Raw genomic sequence first — 23,224 nt, forward strand, 5'->3', positions numbered from 1 at the left:
TTGCTAGAAGCATGTGTTTCAGACATAAGGAAGTGGATGGCTGCAAACTTTCTACTTTTAAACTCGGACAAAACAGAGATGCTTGTTCTAGGTCCCAAGAAACAAAGAGATCTTCTGTTGAATCTGACAATTAATCTTAATGGTTGTACAGTCGTCTCAAATAAAACTGTGAAGGACCTCGGCGTTACTCTGGACCCTGATCTCTCTTTTGAAGAACATATCAAGATCATTTCAAGGACAACTTTTTTCCATCTACGTAACATTGCAAAAATCAGAAACTTTCTGTCCAAAAATGATGCAGAAAAATTAATCCATGCTTTTGTGACTTCTAGGTTAGACTACTGCAATGCTCTACTTTCCGGCTACATGGATAAAGCACTAAATAAACTTCAGTTGGTGCTAAATACGGCTGCTAGAATCCTGACTAGAACCAAAAAATTTGATCATATTACTCCAGTGCTAGCCTCTCTACACTGGCTCCCTGTCAAAGCAAGGGCTGATTTCAAGGTTTTACTGCTAACCTACAAAGCATTACATGGGCTTCCTACCTGTCTCTCTGATTTGGTCCTGCCGTACATACCTACACGTATGCTACGGTCACAAGACGCAGGCCTCCTAATTGTCCCTAGAATTTCTAAGCAAACAGCTGGAGGCAGGGCTTTCTCCTATAGAGCTCCATTTTTATGGAACGGTCTGCCTACCCATGTCAGAGACGCAAACTCGGTCTCAACCTTTAAGTCTTTACTGAAGACTCATCTCTTCAGTGGGTCATATGATTGAGTGTAGTCTGGCCCAGGAGTGTGAAGGTGAACGGAAAGGCTCTGGAGCTTTCTCTGCCTCTAACGCTATTACAGGGGCTGAGTCACTGGCTTACTGGGGCTCTCTCATGCCGTCCCTGGAAGGGGTGCATCACCTGAGTGGGTTGATTCACTGATGTGGTCATCCTGTCTGGGTTGGCGCCCCCCCTTGGGTTGTGCCATGGCGGAGATCTTTGTGGGCTATACTCAGCCTTGTCTCAGGATGGTAAGTTGGTGGTTGAAGATATCCCTCTAGTGGTGTGGGGGCTGTGCTTTGGCAAAGTGGGTGGGGTTATATCCTTCCTGTTTGGCCCTGTCCGGGGGTGTCCTCGGATGGGGCCACAGTGTCTCCTGACCCCTCCTGTCTCAGCCTCCAGTATTTATGCTGCAGTAGTTTATGTGTCGGGGGGCTAGGTTCAGTTTGTTATATCTGGAGTACTTCTCCTGTCCTATTCGGTGTCCTGTGTGAATCTAAGTGTGCGTTCTCTAATTCTCTCCTTCTCTCTTTCTTTCTCTCTCTCTTTGAGGACCTGAGCCCTAGGACCATGCCCCAGGACTACCTGACATGATGACTCCTTGCTGTCCCCAGTCCACCTGACCGTGCTGCTGCTCCAGTTTCAACTGTTCTGCCTTATTATTATACGACCATGCTGGTCATCTATGAACATTTGAACATCTTGGCCATGTTCTGTTATAATCTCCACCCAGCACAGCCAGAAGAGGACTGGCCACCCCACATAGCCTGGTTCCTCTTTAGGTTTCTTCCTAGGTTTTGGCCTTTCTAGGGAGTTTTTCCTAGCCACCGTGCTTCTACACCTGCATTGCTTGCTTTTTGGGGTTTTAGGCTGGGTTTCTGTACAGTACTTTGAGATATCAGCTGATGTACGAAGGACTATATAAATACATTTGATTTGATTTGAGAATGTAGTAACTAGGAGGATGAGGATTGTCTGCTGCTCGGAAGGGGAATGAGAGAAGGAAAGAAGATTGTGGTTCCGAGGGGGGTCAATTTCCAAATCTGTTGTTCTAGGAGGGGTAAGGTTAGGGGTAGGGTTATGATTAGGATTAGGGGTGGGGTTAGGGTTAGCGATGGGGTTAAGGGTGGGGTTATGGTTAGGGTTAGAGTTAGGATTAGGGTTAGTGGTGGGGTTAGGGTTAGAGGTGGGGTTAGGGGTGGGGTTAAGGTTAGGGTTAGAGTTAGGCTTAGTGGTGGCGTTAGGGTTAGCGGTGGGGTTAGGGGTGGGGTTAAGGTTAGGGTTAGAGTTAGGCTTAGTGGTGGGGTTAGGGTTAGTGGTGGGGTCAGGGTTAGTGGTGGGGTTAGGGTTAGAGGTGGGGTTAAGGTTAGGGTTAGGGTTAGTGGTGGGGTTAGGGTTAGCGGTGGGGTTAGGGGTGGGGTTATGGATATGGTTAGGGTTAGGGTTCGGGTTAGGGTTAAGGTTAGGGTTAGGGTTAAGGTTAGGGTTAGGGTTAAGGTTAGGGGTTAGGGGTTAGGGTTAGGGGTTAAGGTTAGGGGTTAGGGTTAGGTTTAGGGTTAAGGTTAGGGTTAAGATTAGGGTTGTGGTCAGGGTTGAAATCAGGGGAAGGGGAGGATTTGGAAATGTCTCCGGAACCTCTATAATGGAGGTTGGGGTCCAAAAGAGTGATTGACAGACTTGTGTTATGTGAGTGTGTATGTTGAATGGGAGAGAGGGCCCCCAAGGTGCTGTTTTTTATGGTTCTGAGATATCGTTTAGAGTGACCTCTCTGTCTGAGTGCATGAAATTATGTTTGAATTGCTTTTCCCAGGTCCTGTTTGCAGGAGGAAATCCTATGAAATCGTATAATTTGTGATTTAACGATGCCTCTAAATGTATGTTTGGGGTGATGTTAAGGGAATTTTTATCAATAATGACTAATTATGTATACATTTCAATCAGGACTGACTAATCAGAATACTATTATGTTACTGTATAGATGTATGAATTTTCTTTTAACCTTAGTACTGAATATATTGTGTGTAAATATAATCAAGAATTAGAACAATGACTGTCTGTTCCTTGGTAGAAATGGCTGAACTTCTAGCCAGACTGGCTAGAATGCTTATCTACACAGGCAGACCTTGGCTCGGATCATAAATTATCTAAGTCTTGAGAACCATACAGCCATTGTACTGGAGCGGAGATGAGACGGGGTAGTACGAAAACTAATGACGTCATTTTCAGTTTATAATCTGTGGTAAACTGTATCATGTTCAGTACTCTCGAGAATAAACGCTGCTGATAGATTTTGAGACTGGTCTCTGTCCATTTCATGCAAATAATAGTCTTACAAATTTTTAGGAATTGACAGAGTGTTTAATTTTCATTGGGTATTAAAACATATAGGAATTTAATTCCTGTAACAATTGGTCCTTCGAGCCGGATCTAAAATACCCGTCTCTGCCATCTGAAGGTCATACGTCGAAAATCGTGCACGAGCAGGTCTGGTCCCGTTATTTAAGACCTGGCCTCTGAATTGAGGAAAAGACCAGGCCGGTGTACACCCCAGACCGACAGGGACGTTGACTAGATCCAACGAACAGTGCTTTTCCCAGTCGGCGGCAAGGTCAGTAGCTTATATTCTCGATTCTGGGGGGAATGATTTAAGTTCTTTGATTTGATGTTCTACATTTTTTATAATTGATCAATAATGGGAGCTTTACTATTCCCACAGAGTTTTGTATGACCAACATACACTGGGTTTTGTATAACCGATATACACTGGGCAGGTTCGAAAAAAACCTGTGGTAATGTGCACTACCGTAAATAAAATAAACTTAATCATGAGAGGCATGTTCGCCCGAGATTAAGAAGGGATATTAAATAGGTGCTGGGGGATAGGACGGTGATCTTGTACAAATATGATATTAACTAAGCGTGGGGAGACAGGAAGGGAATTCTATGCGGACAAGATAACTTGAATGGTCAATTGAATTGTGGGAGTATTGACGATCGTTCTGATTCAACAAATAGTTCCGAAATAAAGTCCCAATGAGGAGGAGAGGGAAACCAAAATCTAGAGGAATGGGATAAAAGCCAAATCTATAGACAAGAGGTTCCAAGCAAGAGGGAAGCCTAAAATAGTGGCGTGAGATTAACGATATTATTGTCTTTAAAAGTCCTCTGACACAACCGGAAAATAAGATGTTAACTAGGGATTTACGACCCCTGGGCTTATAGTTGTATAGGTAACACCTAATATCCGATTCAACAGTCAAAGCTATTGACAACGTTTCCACAAAGGAGAAAACGAAGGAGAGAATACACACCATAAAAAAAACTAGCTTGATAGATCCGGGTGCCTTGGAGGCCAGAGGGGTTATTAATCAATGATTAAACAAATAAATAGGGTTAGTGGAGAAAAGACAGATAAACAACGGGCAGAGGGGCTAAATACGGCTAGGATATGGTTAGCCGCGGCGAGGAAGGGAGCTGAGAACAAAGGAAAAGGAAGGGAGGCGTCCAAAATCTGACTCGGACAAAGACCCTGAATAGAAGCTGATACTACTAAAATAGTCAGGAACGGTTTAAATTAGGACTATTTCCTGGGAATTCTCGTTGCCGGAGTTTGCGACTACAGACAATAATAATAATATAATTATTGGGGGGGAAACTCAATCATTTCAATAGCGGGACACTAAGGATTGTATCTCAGCTTTGAAACCGATAGACTAAAATTGATCTATTTGTATGTTTTGCCTGAAAAAATATGGTCGCCAGTGTTTGTATAAGATATGAACTGAACGTTTAATATTTTCTTTAGGTTGAATTGAAAGAAGAATTCATTCAAAATAATGGCGGGACAATTTCGATGTAATACGCTATTTTGCCCAAAATTATCTGCTAGAATAATGTATTGAGAGTCATATTTAAATAAAAGTATCATAGAAGAGAAAGTCACCTAAACCTGATTAATTTTAGGGAATAACGGAGAGATACGATACAGTTTTGTGCCACCAGGATGATATATTTTTTTATCAATCGACTGACATACGATAAATGTAGCACAGAACATGGTACGTTTAAATGTTAGGGTATAGAAAGTTGAGAAGTTTGGTTGGTTTTACTTTGTCGATAGAATTTAAAGCAGAACTCAATCTGAATAGGGAATATATATTTTACAGAGGCAGGCTGATTTGAAGGTAAAACTGTGTCATTTTACGTTGACTACACAATAACATTCCTCAAATAATGACAGAGAAAATGGGTTGTGGCATTGAGAGGGACAATGCATTATAGCTTTGAGTTACTTTTCAAAAGTGGCTAAAAGTTCCAAATAGATTTTTTAAAAAGGAGCTAAATATCATAAGGATAGTCTGAAAAGATGCTACAGCAACAGAATGCTAGGCGTTCCATTGGGCTCTATTTGGCTATAATATAGGGAGGTGAATATCATAAGGATAGACTGAAAAGATGCTACAGCAACAGAATGCTAGGCGTTCCATTGGGCTATATTTGGCTATAATATAGGTAGGTAAGAATAGTTGAATTGTAAAAAGTTGTGGTCATTTCCCGAGTATTGATTTTTGGTTAGGTAACGCCAATGAAATCGAACAAGAAGTTAACGTATTCTAAACATTATCTGTTTTCATTACGGGGAACAATGAAATGTCTACAATAGGGTATGGCTGGCTAGGAATGTCTTGTTTTAAAGGGACAGTGCACGTTTATCACAGTGGTTTGAGTGTATGGTAGGGTAAAAAATATTTTGGGCAGACAATTTGGAGATAGACTGAATGAGTTACATGAAACATCGAGGAAATTTAAAACTAATGGTTTGAGGGCATTATCATAATTATTAGGTTTTGTTGTTGTAGTAAACGTTTGGGTTAAAGGGATTTCCCTATTTCCAGAGATAAGATATCTTAAAGGGGTACATGTTAAGGTGCGTGAATGAGGACCCAAAAGCGAATTAACGTAAACAGAACTTCTTTAATAACAAAACATAGGTAGGCTCAGATGGACCGGCAGATTCCGACAGGACAGGACAAGGTTGCAGCAAACATGACGATAGTCTGGTTCAGGCATGAAAAACACAAACAAGAATCCGACAAAGACAGGAACAAAAACAGAGAGAGATATAGAGGACTAATCAGAGGGAAAAAGGGAACAGGTGGGAAAAGGGGTGACGAGGTAGTTAGGAGGAGACAAGGAACAGCTGGGGGAAAGAGGGGGAGAAAAGGTAACCTAATAACGACCAGCAGAGGGAGACAGGGTGAAGGGAAAGGACAGAAACAAGACACAACATGACAATACCTGACAGTACCCCCCCACTCACCGAGCGCCTCCTGGCGCACTCGAGGAGGAAACCTGGCGGCAACGGAGGAAATCATCGATCAGCGCACGGTCCAGCACGTCCCGAGAGGGAACCCAACTCCTCTCCTCAGGACCGTACCCCTCCCAATCTACTAGGTACTGATGACCACGGCCCCGAGGACGCATGTCCAAAATCCTACGGACCCTGTAGATGGGTGCGCCCTCGACAAGGATGGGGGGGGGGGAAGACGAGCGGGGCGCGAAGAACGGGCTTGATACAGGAGACATGGAAGACCGGGTGGACGCGACGAAGATATCGCGGAAGAAGAAGTCGCACTGCGACAAGATTAATGATCCGAGAAATACGGAACGGACCAATGAACCGCGGGGTCAACTTGCGAGAAGCGGTCTTAAGGGGAAGGTTCTGAGTGGAGAGCCAAACTCTCTGACCGCGACAATATCTAGGACTCTTAGTTCTACGCTTATTAGCAGCCCTCACAGTCTGCGCCCTATAACGACAAAGTGCAGACCTGACCCTCTTCCAGGTGCGCTCGCAACGTTGGACAAAAGCCTGAGCGGAGGGGACGCTGGACTCGGCGAACTGAGATGAGAACAGCGGAGGCTGGTACCCGAGGCTACTCTGAAAAGGAGATAGCCCGGTCGCAGACGAAGGAAGCGAGTTGTGGGCGTATTCTGCCCAGGGGAGCTGTTCTGACCAAGACGCAGGGTTGCGAAAAGAAAGACTGCGTAAGATGCGACCAATAGTCTGATTGGCCCGTTCTGCTTGACCGTTAGACTGGGGGTGAAAGCCGGAAGAGAGACTGACGGAAGCCCCAATCAAACGGCAAAACTCCCTCCAAAATTGAGACGTGAATTGCGGACCTCTGTCCGAAACGACGTCTGACGGAAGGCCATGAATTCTGAAAACATTCTCGATGATGATTTGTGCCGTCTCTTTAGCAGAAGGAAGCTTAGCAAGGGGAATAAAATGAGCCGCCTTAGAGAACCTGTCGACAACCGTAAGAATAACAGTCTTCCCCGCTGACGAAGGCAGTCCGGTGACAAAATCTAAGGCGATGTGAGACCACGGTCGAGAGGGAATGGGAAGCGGCCTGAGACGGCCGGCAGGAGGGGAGTTATCGGACTTAGTCTGCGCGCAGACCGAACAAGCAGCCACGAAGCGACGCGTGTCATGCTCCCGGGTGGGCCACCAAAAACGCTGGCGAATGGAAGCAAGCGTACCCCGAACGCCAGGATGGCCGGCTAACTTGGCAGAGTGAGCCCACTGAAGAACGGCCAGACGAGTAGGAACGGGAACGAAAAGAAGGTTCCTAGGACAAGCGCGCGGCGACGGAGTTTGAGTGAGTGCTTGCTTTACCTGCCTCTCAATTCCCCAGACAGTCAACCCGACAACACGCCCCTCAGGGAGAATCCCCTCGGGGTCAGTGGAGGCTACTGAAGAACTGAAGAGACGAGATAAAGCATCAGGCTTGGTGTTCTTAGAGCCCGGACGATAAGAAATCACGAACTCGAAACGAGCGAAAAACAGCGCCCAGCGCGCCTGACGCGCATTAAGTCGTTTGGCAGAACGGATGTACTCAAGGTTCCTATGGTCAGTCCAAACGACAAAAGGAACGGTCGCCCCCTCCAACCACTGTCGCCATTCGCCTAGGGCTAAGCGGATGGCGAGCAGTTCGCGGTTTCCCACATCATAGTTACGTTCCGACGGCGACAGGCGATGAGAAAAATACGCGCAAGGGTGGACCTTGTCGTCAGAGAGGGAGCGCTGAGAAAGAATGGCTCCCACGCCCACCTCTGACGCGTCAACCTCGACAACGAACTGTCTAGTGACGTCAGGTGTAACAAGGATAGGTGCGGATGTAAAACGATTCTTGAGGAGATCAAAAGCTCCCTGGGCGGAAACGGACCACTTAAAGCACGTCTTGACAGAAGTAAGGGCTGTGAGAGGAGCTGCCACCTGACCGAAATTACGGATGAAACGACGATAGAAGTTCGCGAAGCCGAGAAAGCGCTGCAGCTCGACGCGTGACTTAGGGACGGGCCAATCAATGACAGCTTGGACCTTAGCGGGATCCATCTTAATGCCTTCAGCGGAAATAACAGAACCGAGAAATGTGACGGAGGAGGCATGAAAAGAGCACTTCTCAGCCTTCACAAAAAGACAATTCTCTAAAAGGCGCTGGAGGACACGTCGAACGTGCTGAACATGAATCTGGAGTGACGGTGAAAAAATCAGGATATCGTCAAGGTAAACGAAAACAAAGATGTTCAGCATGTCTCTCAGGACATCATTGACTAATGCCTGAAAGACAGCTGGAGCGTTAGCGAGGCCGAAAGGAAGAACCCGGTATTCAAAGTGCCCTAACGGAGTGTTAAACGCCGTCTTCCACTCGTCCCCCTCCCTGATGCGCACGAGATGGTAAGCGTTACGAAGGTCCAACTTAGTGAAAAACCTGGCTCCCTGCAGGATCTCGAAGGCTGAAGACATAAGAGGAAGCGGATAACGATTCTTCACTGTTATGTCATTCAGCCCTCGATAATCTATGCAGGGGCGCAGGGACCCGTCCTTCTTCTTAACAAAAAAAAACCCAGCTCCGGCGGGAGAGGAGGAGGGGACTATGGTACCGGCGGCAAGAGCTACAGACAAATAATCTTCGAGAGCCTTACGTTCGGGAGCCGACAGAGAGTATAGTCTACCCCGGGGGGGAGTGGTTCCCGGAAGGAGATCAATACTACAATCATACGACCGGTGTGGGGGAAGAGAGGTGGCCCTGGACCGACTGAACACCGTGCGCAGATCGTGATATTCCTCCGGCACCCCTGTCAAATCACCAGGCTCCTCCTGTGAAGAAGAGACAGAGGAAACAGGAGGGATAGCAGACATTAAACATTTCACATGACAAGAGACGTTCCAGGAGAGGATAGAATTACTAGACCAATTAATGGAAGGATTATGACAGACTAGCCAGGGATGGCCCAAAACAACAGGTGTAAAAGGTGAACGAAAAATTAAAAAAGAAATGGTTTCGCTATGATTACCAGAAACAGTGAGGGTTAAAGGTAGCGTCTCACGCTGAATCCTGGGGAGAGGACTACCATCCAGGGCGAACAAGGCCGTGGACTCCCTTAACTGTCTGAGAGGAATGTCATGTTCCCGAGCCCAGGTCTCGTCCATAAAACAGCCCTCCGCCCCAGAGTCTATTAAGGCACTGCAGGAAGCTGACGAACCGGTCCAGCGTAGATGGACCGACAAGGTAGTGCAGGATCTTGAAGGAGAGACAGGAGTAGTAGCGCTCACCAGTAGCCCTCCGCTTACTGATGAGCTCTGGCTTTTACTGGACATGAAGTGACAAAATGACCAGCAGAACCGCAATAGAGACAGAGGCGGTTGGTGATTCTCCGTTCCCTCTCCTTAGTCGAGATGCGGATACCTCCCAGCTGCATAGGCTCAGCACCCGAGCCGGCAGAGGAAGATGGTAGTGATGCGGAGAGGGGGGCAACGGAGAACGCGAGCTCCTTTCCACGAGCTCGGTGACGAAGATCAACCCGTCGCTCAATGCGAATAGCGAGTTCAATCAAGGAATCCACGCTGGAAGGAACCTCCCGGGAGAGAATCTCATCCTTTACCTCTGCGCGGAGACCCTCCAGAAAACGAGCGAGCAAAGCCGGCTCATTCCAGCCACTGGAGGCAGCAAGAGTGCGAAACTCAATAGAGTAGTCTGTTATGGATCGATTACCTTGACATAGGGAAGACAGGGCCCTGGAAGCCTCCTCCCCAAAAACAGATCGATCAAAAACCCGTATCATCTCCTCCTTAAAGTCCTGATACTGGTTAGTACACTCAGCCCTTGCCTCCCAGATTGCCGTGCCCCACTCACGAGCCCGTCCAGTAAGGAGAGATATGACGTAGGCGACACGAGCAGTGCTCCTGGAGTAAGTGTTGGGCTGGAGAGAAAACACAATATCACACTGGGTGAGGAACGAGCGGCATTCAGTGGGCTCCCCAGAGTAACACGGCGGGTTATTGATTCTGGGCTCCGGAGATTCGAAAGCCCTGGAAGTGGCCGGTGGATCGAGGCGGAGATGGTGAACCTGTTCTGTGAGGTTGGAGACTTGGGTGGCCAGGGTCTCAACGGCATGTCGAGCAGCAGACAATTCCTGCTCGTGTCTGCCTAGCATCGCTCCCTGGATCTCGACGGCTGAGTGGAGAGGATCCGAAGTCGCTGGGTCCATTCTTGGTCGGATTCTTCTGTTAAGGTGCGTGAATGAGGACCCAAAAGCGAATTAACGTAAACAGAACTTCTTTAATAACAAAACATAGGTAGGCTCAGATGGACCGGCAGATTCCGACAGGACAGGACAAGGTTGCAGCAAACATGACGATAGTCTGGTTCAGGCATGAAAAACACAAACAAGAATCCGACAAAGACAGGAACAAAAACAGAGAGAGATATAGAGGACTAATCAGAGGGAAAAAGGGAACAGGTGGGAAAAGGGGTGACGAGGTAGTTAGGAGGAGACAAGGAACAGCTGGGGGAAAGAGGGGGAGAAAAGGTAACCTAATAACGACCAGCAGAGGGAGACAGGGTGAAGGGAAAGGACAGAAAGAAGACACAACATGACAATACATGACAGTACACTCACATATGGAACGTTAGGAGTTTTATTTTCTGAGTTTTAATTAGACAAGTGAATAAAAATGGTTAAAGATAAAGGGTTCTTTAATATGTCTAATATGGTGATGAACACGAATGTAAAGGGGTGGTGTGACCTTTGACCTTATCATGGCTATCTCTTGGGGTCTGATCAGCCTCAGGGGAGAGCCATTTGTATAATGAATTTGTGGTCATTTGGGTTACTAGTTATAAGGTAAATTAATTAAAACGGAGTTATAGTTTTGGGTTAGAATTTTAGTTTGAACTGCAGATGAGAAAGTGGTTCAGGAAATTTTACAATATTAGCTGTGAAGTTTTTGAATTGGCTATTATTGATTTGTTATTACAACAGAAAAAAATATCCTATTTATCATTGAGAAAAAATAAGGGGAGATAAGATTCATTGAGGTTTGGATAGGATATATATTAAGCCAATAGGGCAGGAAATTACATAGAAAAATATGTTTCAGTTCTTAGGGGTGGTTAAATACGGTAGATAAGGTATCTCAAACTATGAAACGTATATTAAATTATTGATGTGACTGATTTTTAAGGTTAACCCATGTTATTTTTAGAAAAAATACAGTGGATTCCCAAAGGAGAGATGTCATTAACACAGTAAAGAGAGATATAATATGTTTAGCATTCGTTTTGGCTTTAATTAAACATTTAGAATATTTTTATTTAAATAGTATTAAAGTTTGACAAGGATATATGACATCTGTGGAGATTCAGGATTAGGGATAGGATCGAGAACCTTAATTAACCTATATAAGGACTTTAGACCATAGACATGTTTTTTTTTTTTTAAATCCATGAGTTTTAGATAAAGCCAAACAGTGAGACATTTAGTTAAAATTTGGAAGCAACACAGTTGTTACAGAGCAGAGAGGAAATGAACACAGATACCTTTTAAGAGTAGATAAGACACTTGACAGAGAATTGGTACAGGATAAACATGAATGTACGCCAAAGGGAGAATTGGACATACATGATAATGTCAGAACATGAGGATAATTTACTAATCCTACCTAAGTCAATATTTAGGGTAGATAAGGTTGTTACCTGGGCAGAGCCATGTATCAAAAGGGGGATAGGGAAGTTTGTGGTCTAGGATAGGACACTTAGTGGCCTATTGGATAATAAACTAATAATAATTTAAAAAATATATATTTTTTAGCTAACACATAGGCATAGAGGTTAAAGATATAATCATATAAAACATATGAGAAACTGTTTGTTAACCAAGCCTGTATGTCCAGGATTTTATGCATTACAGGAGAAGTCACTCAATCCAGACCCTGAGGCCTGTTGGGGCGACCATACCAAGGACTCCTGGTGACAGCTAGCTGAAAGAGCTACCTGGATTCATATCACACGGCGGGAGGGTAAGACACATAGACACTGTCGAACAATAACAGTGTTCGAGAGGAGAACTGGAATTAACAGAATTCCGGGGGCCATCTCTCGAATGAAGATCTCTCCTCCGTCATTTCATCCCTGTTTTTGTTCATAGAAGTGAAAGTGTGTCTGGCTCTTGTTAATGATGTGTTCTCGGGGAGAGGTTGGGGCTTCACATGTGCGCTGACCGTCCTGAGCTGTTTAATTGTAGGGGCCATAGTCCTGATCAACCATGATCCCCCGGAGAATGCCAAAGGGGGTAACTTGACTCATGTGCTAGACGAGGGAACTTTGATATTACCAAAGCATCTCAAAAGATCACTGAAACAAAACAGTAAGGAAATGAGAGTGGGATTGGGAAGGATGTCTCAGTGGAGTTCTTGGTAGACCAAATGGGGCCTCTGACTCCTTGGCAGTTCAGGACTAAGAGCAGCTATTATGGAAGACATCTATGCAAGTTCCTGTGTAGTTAGTGTGGATAGTTCAGATGAAAGATCTTCAGGAAAGGGAAATTGGTTACCTAAGGGAACGGCCTGTATGGTAAAGCTATTCATGGAAGCAGGAAAGCCAGATAATAACAGTTGTACGGATTTACACTATTTATATCCACATGTTCCTCTGAAATCTAGGCTTCCTCCTTTCACAGAGGCAAGGGGAGACTGTTTACTGTTTGATTCAGTATAGTACTTCTGGGAACTATGTGGGGGAAATCAGTACCTGCAATAGGACAAATAATGTTACTTCTGATGCGGCAAATGAGTGATTTGGTAGGCTGGTTGAGATCTGGGGATTTCAGTAAGATAAGGAGGCCCAGGGCTCACATCTGTTGGTTGTGTGGGGGAATGACGTTATGGCAAGGGGAGATTATTACTGTCTGGCCCGGTAGAGTGCTTATGGGAAATATGTAGAGGAAGTCAGTACCTGCAATGTGACAGAGAATATTACTACTGATGGGGTGATGAGTAATCTGGCAGACTGGTTGAGTTCTGGGGATTTCAGTAAGATAAGGATGCCCAGGGCTGATATCTGGTGGTTGTGAGGGGGAATGACGTTATGGCCGATTTTACCTGCTAATTGGACAGGGGTATGTGCACTGGTACATTTGGGAATGCCTTTCACACTCATTCGACACCATGACATGAAGTTGGCTAAACGGGAGAAACAAAGTATTCCGTCTGGGTCTTTTGATGATAGAGTTTATATTGACAACATTGGGGTTCCACGAGGGGTGCCAGACGAGTTCAAGGCTAGAAATCAGATCTGGGCAGGATTAGAGTCAAGTATTTTTTGGTGGTCCACTCTCAATAAGAATGTGGATTGGATCAATTATATTGATTATAATCAACAGCGCTTCATCAATTATACTAGAGATGCAATAAAAGGATTAGCAGAACAGATCGAAACGACCAGCCTGATGGCTTGGCAGAGTAAAATCGTGCTAGATGTATTATTAGCAGAAAAGGGTGGGGTTTGCGTGGTATTCGGGTCGATGTGCTGTACATTCATCCCTAATAATACAGCTCCCGATGGATCGGTCACCAAGGCCTTGGCTGGTTTACACACCCTAGCTCAAGAGTTGGCAGTGAACTCAGGGGTGGATACTTCTCTGACTAATTGGGTTGACAGTGTGTTTGGAAGATGGAAAAATGTTATGATTATTGTGTTATGGGCTACCTTCACCTGTGTGACTGTGTTAGTTCTGTGCGGATGTGTTTTGATTCCGTGCGGGAAAGTTCTCATTTCTAGGACTCTGGAGAAATCAATGACACTTCAGATGGTGAAATATGAAGCCATTCTAAGCTCTGACCAGTGGAATGATGAATACAGGACCCCGGGTCCAGTGGAGGAATCCGGATCTTTTAATTATGTTGACGAGACAATATTTGATGTTTAGGAGATTTAGGTTATTCATATTTCAATGTATGGACTGTTTTGAAATGACGATTGTAACGAAAATCCTGATAAGAAGTGTTCTGATTCTGATGTAGGTTAAAACAGTCACGGGCGTTGATCATGTGTACATACGTGTATTGGTTTGTCTTATTCCTAGGATATCATTGAAATGTCCTTTTAGTGTTTAAAACCTGTTGAGGATATGGCTGACTTATGCCCCCTTTGGAGGAATTGGGTACCCCTAGTAAACTGAAAAGAAAATTGTCAAAAATTGCTAATATATGCATATAATAATAATTATTGGATATAAAACACTCTAAAGCTTCTAAAACCGTTGGAATTATGTCTGTAAGTATAGCAGAACTCACAGGGCAGGCATTCTTCCAAACTAGTTTTTGTGGTCATGAAAGTTGGAGCAACTTTGACGTCATCGCCCCCACCCTTCCCAACCAGTTATGATTCTGGGACTTTCTATGTCTTCCACTAGATGTCCTCATTCAGTAGAGCTTTAAATCGTTCAAATCCCGCGAGAATTGGCCCTATGGGAGTGAAATTAGTGCGTGCCAAGAGAAAATAGGTTGTGCGTTGTGGCACGAATTGGTCCCAGCCATTCCTTTGTTCCAGCACTCAAGAGAAGGACAGACGATGGCCGATTGAATTGAAGTTTGTTTTGTGTGTTTAAAACATCATACAGCTTGCTTCTGCACTTAGTTTGACCTGTTTAGTCGACATATAATATGTAATTTTGAAGTTTTGATGCGCAACTTTTCCGGACCAGAGGACATTTTGGGTGCATTTCAGCTGATGTTATTAGCAGTAGCTAATACAAAGACGCAAGACTTGAAACCAAACGATGTATTGGGTAAGTATGAAGCCTTCCAGAACATTCTGAACGAAGACCATCGAAGGTAAGGGAATATTTATGCTGAAATCTGTGTTTCTGTTGACTCCAACATTACGGAGAAATGTAGCTTGTATCTGAGCGCCGTCTCAGCATATTGAATAGTGTGCGATTTCTGTAACGTTAAAAATAAATCTAACAAAGCGGTTGCATAAAGAAGCAGTGTATCTTTCTAACTATATGTAGAACATGTATATTTAGTCAAAGTTTATGATGTCTATTTACGTTATCTTGCCGCGCTACCTAGATTTCCTGTGGACATTTTTTGAGTAATTTCTGAACGTGAACTCAATGTAAATGGACATTTATGGATATAAATGCCATATTATTGAAAAAAAAAAATGTACTGTGTAACATGTCCTATTACTGTCATCTGATGAAGATTTTCAAAAGGTTAGTGAACGATTTATTTTTTAATCCTGCGTTTGTTGATTGCATGTTTTGGCTATTCAAATGAGCTGTGTCTGGTGGTGGTTTGACATATATATGTGCTATGTTTTCATCGTAAAACATTTTAGAAATCTGACTTGCTGGCTAGATGAACAAGGTGTTTATCTTTCATTTGAGCTATTGGACTTGTTAATGTGTGGAGGTTAAATATTTCTAAGAATATTTTTGCGTTGCATGCGCCACCGTTTCAGCTGAACGTGGGAGGGTTGATTCCCAAATGGGAACCAATATCTTAAACAGGTTTTAATGGGGAAAACCGGTTGAAAGTTTCTGTCGGCTGAATGAGTGACACCGGTTGAGCGTTCCTACAGCGTTTCCTTCCAGAAACCGTGAGAAAGTTGTCCGGCTGCGGGGACTGTGCCAGGGGATTTATACTACTATCTGTACTTACTGGTGGCACAGACGCTGTTTCATCCTTTCCTACACTGAAATTACCCTTGCCTAGCGATTGCGTCTGAAGCTGGGCTTGTAGCACAGCTATCCTCGCCGTAAGGCGAGTACAGCGACTGCAATTAGAAGACATCATGTTAATGTTACTACTTAGCTTCGGCTGTTGGAGGTCCTGACGAACCGTGTCCAGATAAAGCGTCCGGAGTGAAAAAGTTGAGGAGGAAAAAACAAAAATATAAACAGTAATTAAAAAGTAAAAACCGTGAATTTGTCAGGTAGCAAAACAGGTTGGCAACTTTCTTATTTAATCGTGGATTTAAAGTGGAATACTCCAGAACACCTGTGAATACTTGAAATATCGGCCCTAATTAATCGGCCGTTCCGATTAATCAGTCGAACTCGAAGCAGAAGAGAGGATTATGTTTAAGAGTTACTACAAAAAGACAAGATGAAGACGCCCCGTTTCCAACACTAAGGATTCCACCCAATATCCCAGAGTCAGACAGACTAAGGATTCCACCCAATATCCCAGAGTCAGACAGAAAGGCTTTATTAGTGGATTTGAGAGGGTTGGAAGAGGTGGGTTTGGATGAGGTGAATGGACAGGAGTTATATAGGGGGTGTGTCAAGGTTTTAAATAAAGATAAATAGAAAAATAGAAAAGACTCATTGGAGGGTAAAACTGGGCCTTGATGACAAGGTAAAGCCAGCATGGAGAACACTATACAAGCCACCGTTACTAAAGGGGACTGGTGATATTTAATGGAGGGTGTTGATGACAAGGTAAAGCCAGCATGGAGAACACTGTACAGGGGACTGGCGATATGTAATGGAGGGTGTTGATGACAAGGTAAAGCCAGCATGGAGAACACTGTACAGGGGACTGGTGATATGTAATGGAGGGTGTTGATGACAAGGTAAAGCCAGCATGGAGGTCACTATACAAGCCACCGCTACTAAAGGGGACTGGTGATATGTAATGGAGGGTGTTGATGACAAGGTAAAGCCAGCATGGAGGTCACTATACAAGCCACCGTTACTAAAGGGGACTGGTGATATGTAATGGAGGGTGTTGATGACAAGGTAAAGCCAGCATGGACAACACTGTACAAGCCACCGTTACTAAAGGGGACTGGTGATATGTAATGGAGGGTGTTGATGACAAGGTAAAGCCAGCATGGAGAGCACTATACAAGCCACCGTTACTAAAGGGGACTGGTGATATGTAATGGAGGGTGTTGATGACAAGGTAAAGCCAGCATGGAGGTCACTATACAAGCCACCGTTACTAAAGGGGACTGGTGATATGTAATGGAGGGTGTTGATGACAAGGTAAAGCCAGCATGGACAACACTGTACAAGCCACCGTTACTAAAGGGGACTGGTGATATGTAATGGAGGGTGTTGATGACAAGGTAAAGTCAGCATGGAGAACACTATACAAGCCACCGTTACTAAAGGGGACTGGTGATATGTAATGGAGGGTGTTGATGACAAGGTAAAGCCAGCATGGAGAACACTGTACAGGGGACTGGTGATATGTAATGGAGGGTGTTGATGACAAGGTAAAGCCAGCATGGAGAACACTGTACAGGGGACTGGTGATATGTAATGGAGGGTGTTGATGACAAGGTAACGCCAGCATGGAGGACACTGTACAGGGGACTGGTGATATGTAATGGGGCGTGATACATGGCATCATTGCAGTTAATGCTTTTGTTTCTGTCATTAACTCAGATGTCGGAGATGGATGTCCTTTATGTAATACAAGAGAAACAATGTTTCACTGTTTGATGGAGTGTGAGAGGATAAAGCCTCTCTCTGAGATACTAGAGTCTTTGTTTACAGCTGTAGGGGAGATTTTCAATAACACTGCTTTATTTTGGGGTTTCAATATAGTAAGATACAGAAAATACAATGTCAAATGTTACATTTTATTATGGGTCAAGATGATAAACAGAGGATCCATCTAAAACAGTATAAAACAAGATGATAAACAGAGGATCCATCTAAAACAGTATAAAACAAGATGATAAACAGAGGATCCATCTAAAACAGTATAAAACAAGATGATAAACAGAGGATCCATCTACAGTGCCTTGCGAAAGTATTCGGCTCCCTTGAACTTTGCGACATTTTGCCACATTTCAGGCTTCAAACATAAAGATATAAAACTGTATTTTTTTGTGAAGAATCAACAACAAGTGGGACACAATCATGAAGTGGAACGACATTTATTGGATATTTCAAACTTTTTTAACAAATCAAAAACTGAAAAATTGGGCGTGCAAAATTATTCAGCCCCTTTACTTTCAGTGCAGCAGACTCTCTCCAGAAGTTCAGTGAGGATCTCTGAATGATCCAATGTTGACCTAAATGACTAATGATGATAAATACAATCCACCTGTGTGTAATCAAGTCTCCGTATAAATGCACCTGCACTGTGATAGTCTCAGAGGTCCGTTAAAAGCGCAGAGAGCATCATGAAGAACAAGGAACACACCAGGCAGGTCCGAGATACTGTTGTGAAGAAGTATAAAGCCGGATTTGGATACAAAAAGATTTCCCAAGCTTTAAACATCCCAAGGAGCACTGTGCAAGCGATAATATTGAAATGGAAGGAGTATCAGACCACTGCAAATCTACCAAGACCTGGCCGTCCCTCTAAACTTTCAGCTCATACAAGGAGAAGACTGATCAGAGATGCAGCCAAGAGGCCCATGATCACTCTGGATGAACTGCAGAGATCTACAGCTGAGGTGGGAGACTCTGTCCATAGGACAACAATCCGTCGTATATTGCACAAATCTGGCCTTTATGGAAGAGTGGCAAGAAGAAAGCCATTTCTTAAAGATATCCATAAAAAGTGTTGTTTAAAGTTTGCCACAAGCCACCTGGGAGACACACCAAACATGTGGAAGAAGGTGCTCTGGTCAGATGAAACCAAAATTGAACTTTTTGGCAACAATGCAAGACGTTATGTTTGGTGTAAAAGCAACACGGCTCATCACCCTGAACACACCATCCCCACTGTCAAACATGGTGGTGGCAGCATCATGGTTTGGGCCTGCTTTTCTTCAGCAGGGACAGGGAAGATGGATGGAGCCAAATACAGGACCATTCTGGAAGAAAACCTGATGGAGTATGCAAAAGACCTGAGACTGGGAAGGAGATTTGTCTTCCAACAAGACAATGATCCAAAACATAAAGCAAAATCTACAATGGAATGGTTCAAAAATAAACATATCCAGGTGTTAGAATGGCCAAGTCAAAGTCCAGACCTGAATCCAATCGAGAATCTGTGGAAAGAACTGAAAACTGCTGTTCACAAATGCTCTCCATCCAACCTCACTGAGCTCGAGCTGTTTTGCAAGGAGGAATGGGAAAAAATTTCAGTCTCTCGATGTGCAAAACTGATAGAGACATACCCCAAGCGACTTACAGCTGTAATCGCAGCAAAAGGTGGCGCTACAAAGTATTAACTTAAGGGGGCTGAATAATTTTGCACGCACAATTTTTCTGTTTTTGATTTGTTAAAAAAGTTTGAAATATCCAATAAATGTCGTTCCACTTCATGATTGTGTCCCACTTGTTGTTGATTCTTCACAAAAAAATACAGTTTTATATCTTTATGTTTGAAGCCTGAAATGTGGCAAAAGGTCGCAAAGTTCAAGGGGGCCAAATACTTTCGCAAGGCACTGTAAAACAGTCTAAAACAAGATGATAAACAGAGGATCCATCTAAAACTGTATAAAACAAGATGATAAACAGAGGATCCATCTAAAACTGTATAAAACAAGATGATAAACAGAGGATCCATCTAAAACAGTATAAAACAAGATGATAAACAGAGGATCCATCTAAAACAGTATAAAACAAGATGATAAACAGAGGATCCATCTAAAACAGTATAAAACAAGATGATAAACAGAGGATCCATCTAAAACAGTATAAAACAAGATGATAAACAGAGGATCCATCTAAAACAGTATAAAACAAGATGATAAACAGAGGATCCATCTAAAACAGTATAAAACAAGATGATAAACAGAGGATCCATCTAAAACAGTATAAAACAAGATGATAAACAGAGGATCCATCTAAAACAGTATAAAACAAGATGATAAACAGAGGATCCATCTAAAACAGTATACAACAAGTGCAGGATGTTCTGAGAATGTAACTTTAACGTCAACTCATAACGTCACACTATAACTTCATGGGAGTCTTGTGGAAAGACTGCATGTTGTTTTGGGGGGATTGAGTGACGTCTTCATCAACATTTGCAGAATATTCCTGTAATATTTTCACCTCTTGTCAGACGCCAACAGTCTAGTCGGCTGCAGACATTCATAAGGAGTTCTAGTAGTTTATTTGCCATTTGCAGGTATTAAAAGTAATACATACATTGTAATTCCTTGTTGGAGCTCTCTCACATATAGGACAGTACATACCAGAGGAGGCTGGTGAGGGGAGGACGGCTCATAATAATGTCTGGAACAGAGTGAATGAAATGGAACACATGGAAACCACGTGTTTGATACCGTTCCACTTATTCCCCACCAGTCATTACAAGCCTGTCCTCCCCAATTAAGGTCCCACCAACCTCCTGTGGTACAAACACAAACAGTAAAATATATCATAAAAATGCAAAGTGGTAAAAGATCAGAAATGGAACCAAAAGGTTCAGTCATGTTCTAATAGTCTGACGAAAACAGTTTAGGTTGATGATTTAACAGGCAGATAGAACTGGGATAGAAGCTGTTCTAGAACCTGTGGTCCAGAAACTGATTTAACAGGCAGATAGAACTGGGATAGAAGCTGTTCTAGAACCTGTGGTCCAGAAACTGATTTAACAGGCAGATAGAACTGGGATAGAAGCTGTTCTAGAACCTGTGGTCCAGAAACTGATTTAACAAGCAGATAGAACAGGGATAGAAGCTGTTCTAGAACCTGTGATAGACTGGACTGGTGCCCTGCATGGCTATTTCTCCATTGGTTTTTAAGTGATATCTGTGTTTGTGGGACCACTTAGTGATGGAATAATGTGTCTGTTTGTTGAGAAATGATGGTCCTCATTTGAAGGTCCTGTGTCAAGGTCCTCACTATTATAGGAAGACGTGTGTGTCCAGTGTGTGTGTGTGTGTGTGTGTGTGTGTGTGTGTGTCTGTCCAGTGTGTGTGTGTGTGTGTGTGTGTGTCCAATATGAGTGTGTCCTGTGTGTGTGTGTGTGTGTCCAGTGTGTGTGTGTGTGTCCACTGTGTGTGTGTGTGTGTGTGTCCAATGTGAGTGTGTGTCCAATGTGTGTGCTTGTGTGTGTGTGTGTGTCCAATGTGTGTGCTTGTGTGTGTGTCTGTCCAGTGTGTTTGTGTCCAGTGCTTGTATCCAGTGTGTTTGTGTGTCCAGTGTGTGTGTGTTTGTGTGTCCAGTATGTGTGTGTGTGTGTGTGTCCAATGTGAGTGTGTGTCCAATGTGTGTGCGTGTGTGTGTGTGTGTCCAATGTGTGTGTGTGTGTGTGTACAATGTGTGCCCAATGTGTGTGTGTGTCCAATGTGACACACACATTGGACACACACACACATTGGGCACACATTGTACACACACACACACACACACACACATTGGACACACACACACACAGTGTGTGTGTCCAGTGTGTTTGTGTGTGTCCAATGTGTGTGTGTCCAATGTGTGTGTGTGTCCAATGAGTGTGTGTGTGTGTCCAGTGAGAGTGTGTGTATCCAGTGTCTGTTTACAGTATGTGTCCAGTGTGTGCCCAGTGTGTGTATGTGCCCAGTGTGTGTGTGTGTGTGTGTCTGTCCAGAGTTTGTGTGTGTGTCTTTGTCCAGCGTGTGTTTGTCCAATACGTGTGTGTGTCCAATGTGTGTGTCCAGTGTGTGTGTGTGTGTGTCCAGTGTGTGTGTGTATGTGTGTGTGTGTGTGTGTGTCCAGTGTGTGTATCCATTATGTGTGTGTATGTGTCCAGTGTGTGTGTGTGTGTATGTGTCCAGTGTGTGTGTGTGTGTGTGTGTCCAGTGTGTGTGTGTGTGTGTCCAGTATGTGTGTGTGTGTGTGTGTCCAGTGTGTGTGTGTGTGTGTCCAGTGTGTGTGTGTATGTGTCCAGTGTGTGTGTATGAGTCCAGTGTGTGTGTGTATGAGTCCAGTGTGTCTGTGTCTGTGTGTGTGTGTGTGTGTGTGTGTGTGTGTGTCCAGTGTTTGTGTGTTTGTGTGTCCAGTGTGTGTGTGTGTGTGTTTGTGTGTGTGTGTTTGTCCAGTGTGTGTTCGAGTCCAGTGTGTGTGTTTGTCCAGTGTGAGTGTGTTTGTGTGTGTGTGTGTGTGTGTGTGTCATATTATTTACAGGGACACTGAGGAGTCATAATCAAACCCAATCCCTGGATAGAGGGGCTCAGTGAATGTGGAGGTGAATGTGATCAGGTGGGTCAGTGTGTCAGAGGAGGCTCTATAGAAGGACAGAGTGCCGGCTGGCCAGTCCAGATACACTCCTACTCTGTGGGAGCTGGAGGGGTGGACGTCTATGAGAGTCCGATTATTATTGTGCCAGGCAGAGTAACTGTTGTCAGAGCAGATCAGACTCCAGGACTTGTCATTGTATCCAAGCCAACAGTCGATACCCCTTCCTCGCCTGTTGATTCCTTTATATGTCACTCCTATATCTGCCCTCCCACTCCACTCTGCCTCCCAGTAACATCGCCCAGTCAGACCCTCTCTACACAGCACCTGTTTACAGTCCTCAAATCTCTCTGGGTGATCAGGATACGGCTGCTCCTCTCTCCTACATGTCACCTTTCTGTTCCCCTCAGACAGAGAGAGGAGTCTGTTTACTGTGTTTAGGTTCAGCGTGAGATCACAGACATCTGATGGATGAAACCAGACACAATATTAGAAATCATCATCATTCACCTTAGAATGTTAACTCACTTTTCACAAATTCATTTAATGTAGATGTTTCTAGGTATCAAAAGGAGAAGTTAAGGTAACTTGAGACTTGTTGAATGATCATATGTTATACTGTATGGTAATATAAAACACACTTATTCACATTAATTACACACACACACACACACACACACACACAGTCATATCAACTCTTTGTAAACTTTAGTGTCCCTGATTTATGCTTCTGTAGAATTATAGCTGATATTTAATATGAACAAGTAAGTAATGATGGTGGTCTTTGACTTTGACTAAACTTGAATTAAGACTTATTCTTAGTAACATTCAATCAACACTCACATTTTCTAAGTCCAGGTTTCATTGTGTACTCTCCACCATGTTCCACACTGTAGCGGTAAGCAGAAGAACAGACATTGAGGGATACACCTGAACTCTCTCACTCACACACACACGGATATATAGCATTTAACTTCAAGAAAATGTTTGTCTTTGTGTGAGTGTGTGTCCAGTGCGTGTGTGTGTGTGTGG

At 43.9% G+C, this 23,224-nt stretch overlaps 3 protein-coding genes across 3 annotated transcripts in view; 1 reads left to right on the forward strand and 2 right to left on the reverse strand.

The window, feature by feature from the left end:
• LOC149979040 (NLR family CARD domain-containing protein 3-like) overlaps window positions 1–23,224 on the forward strand; it is a 418,685-nt gene that overhangs the window by 215,532 nt on the left and 179,929 nt on the right. The gene's annotated exons all lie outside the window — the stretch shown is intronic.
• Window positions 1–23,224, reverse strand: part of LOC110487472 (NLR family CARD domain-containing protein 3-like) — a 266,553-nt gene that overhangs the window by 158,161 nt on the left and 85,168 nt on the right. The window lies entirely within an intron of this gene.
• LOC118938470 (NLR family CARD domain-containing protein 3) overlaps window positions 21,673–23,224 on the reverse strand; it is a 133,092-nt gene continuing 131,540 nt past the window's right edge. Inside the window, exons 13-14 of the mRNA XM_090197862.1 lie at window positions 23,036–23,082; window positions 21,673–22,656 (exon numbers count right to left, since the gene is read on the reverse strand). Of these exons, the coding sequence (XP_090053988.1) occupies window positions 22,136–22,656; window positions 23,036–23,082 (568 nt within the window). The 3' untranslated portion in view covers window positions 21,673–22,135. The remainder of the gene's footprint in view (window positions 22,657–23,035; window positions 23,083–23,224) is intronic.

This window comes from Oncorhynchus mykiss, chromosome 13, assembly GCF_057628025.1.
Source record: "Oncorhynchus mykiss isolate SJ-2025 chromosome 13, ASM5762802v1, whole genome shotgun sequence".
Classification (NCBI taxonomy): Eukaryota; Metazoa; Chordata; class Actinopteri; order Salmoniformes; family Salmonidae; genus Oncorhynchus; species Oncorhynchus mykiss.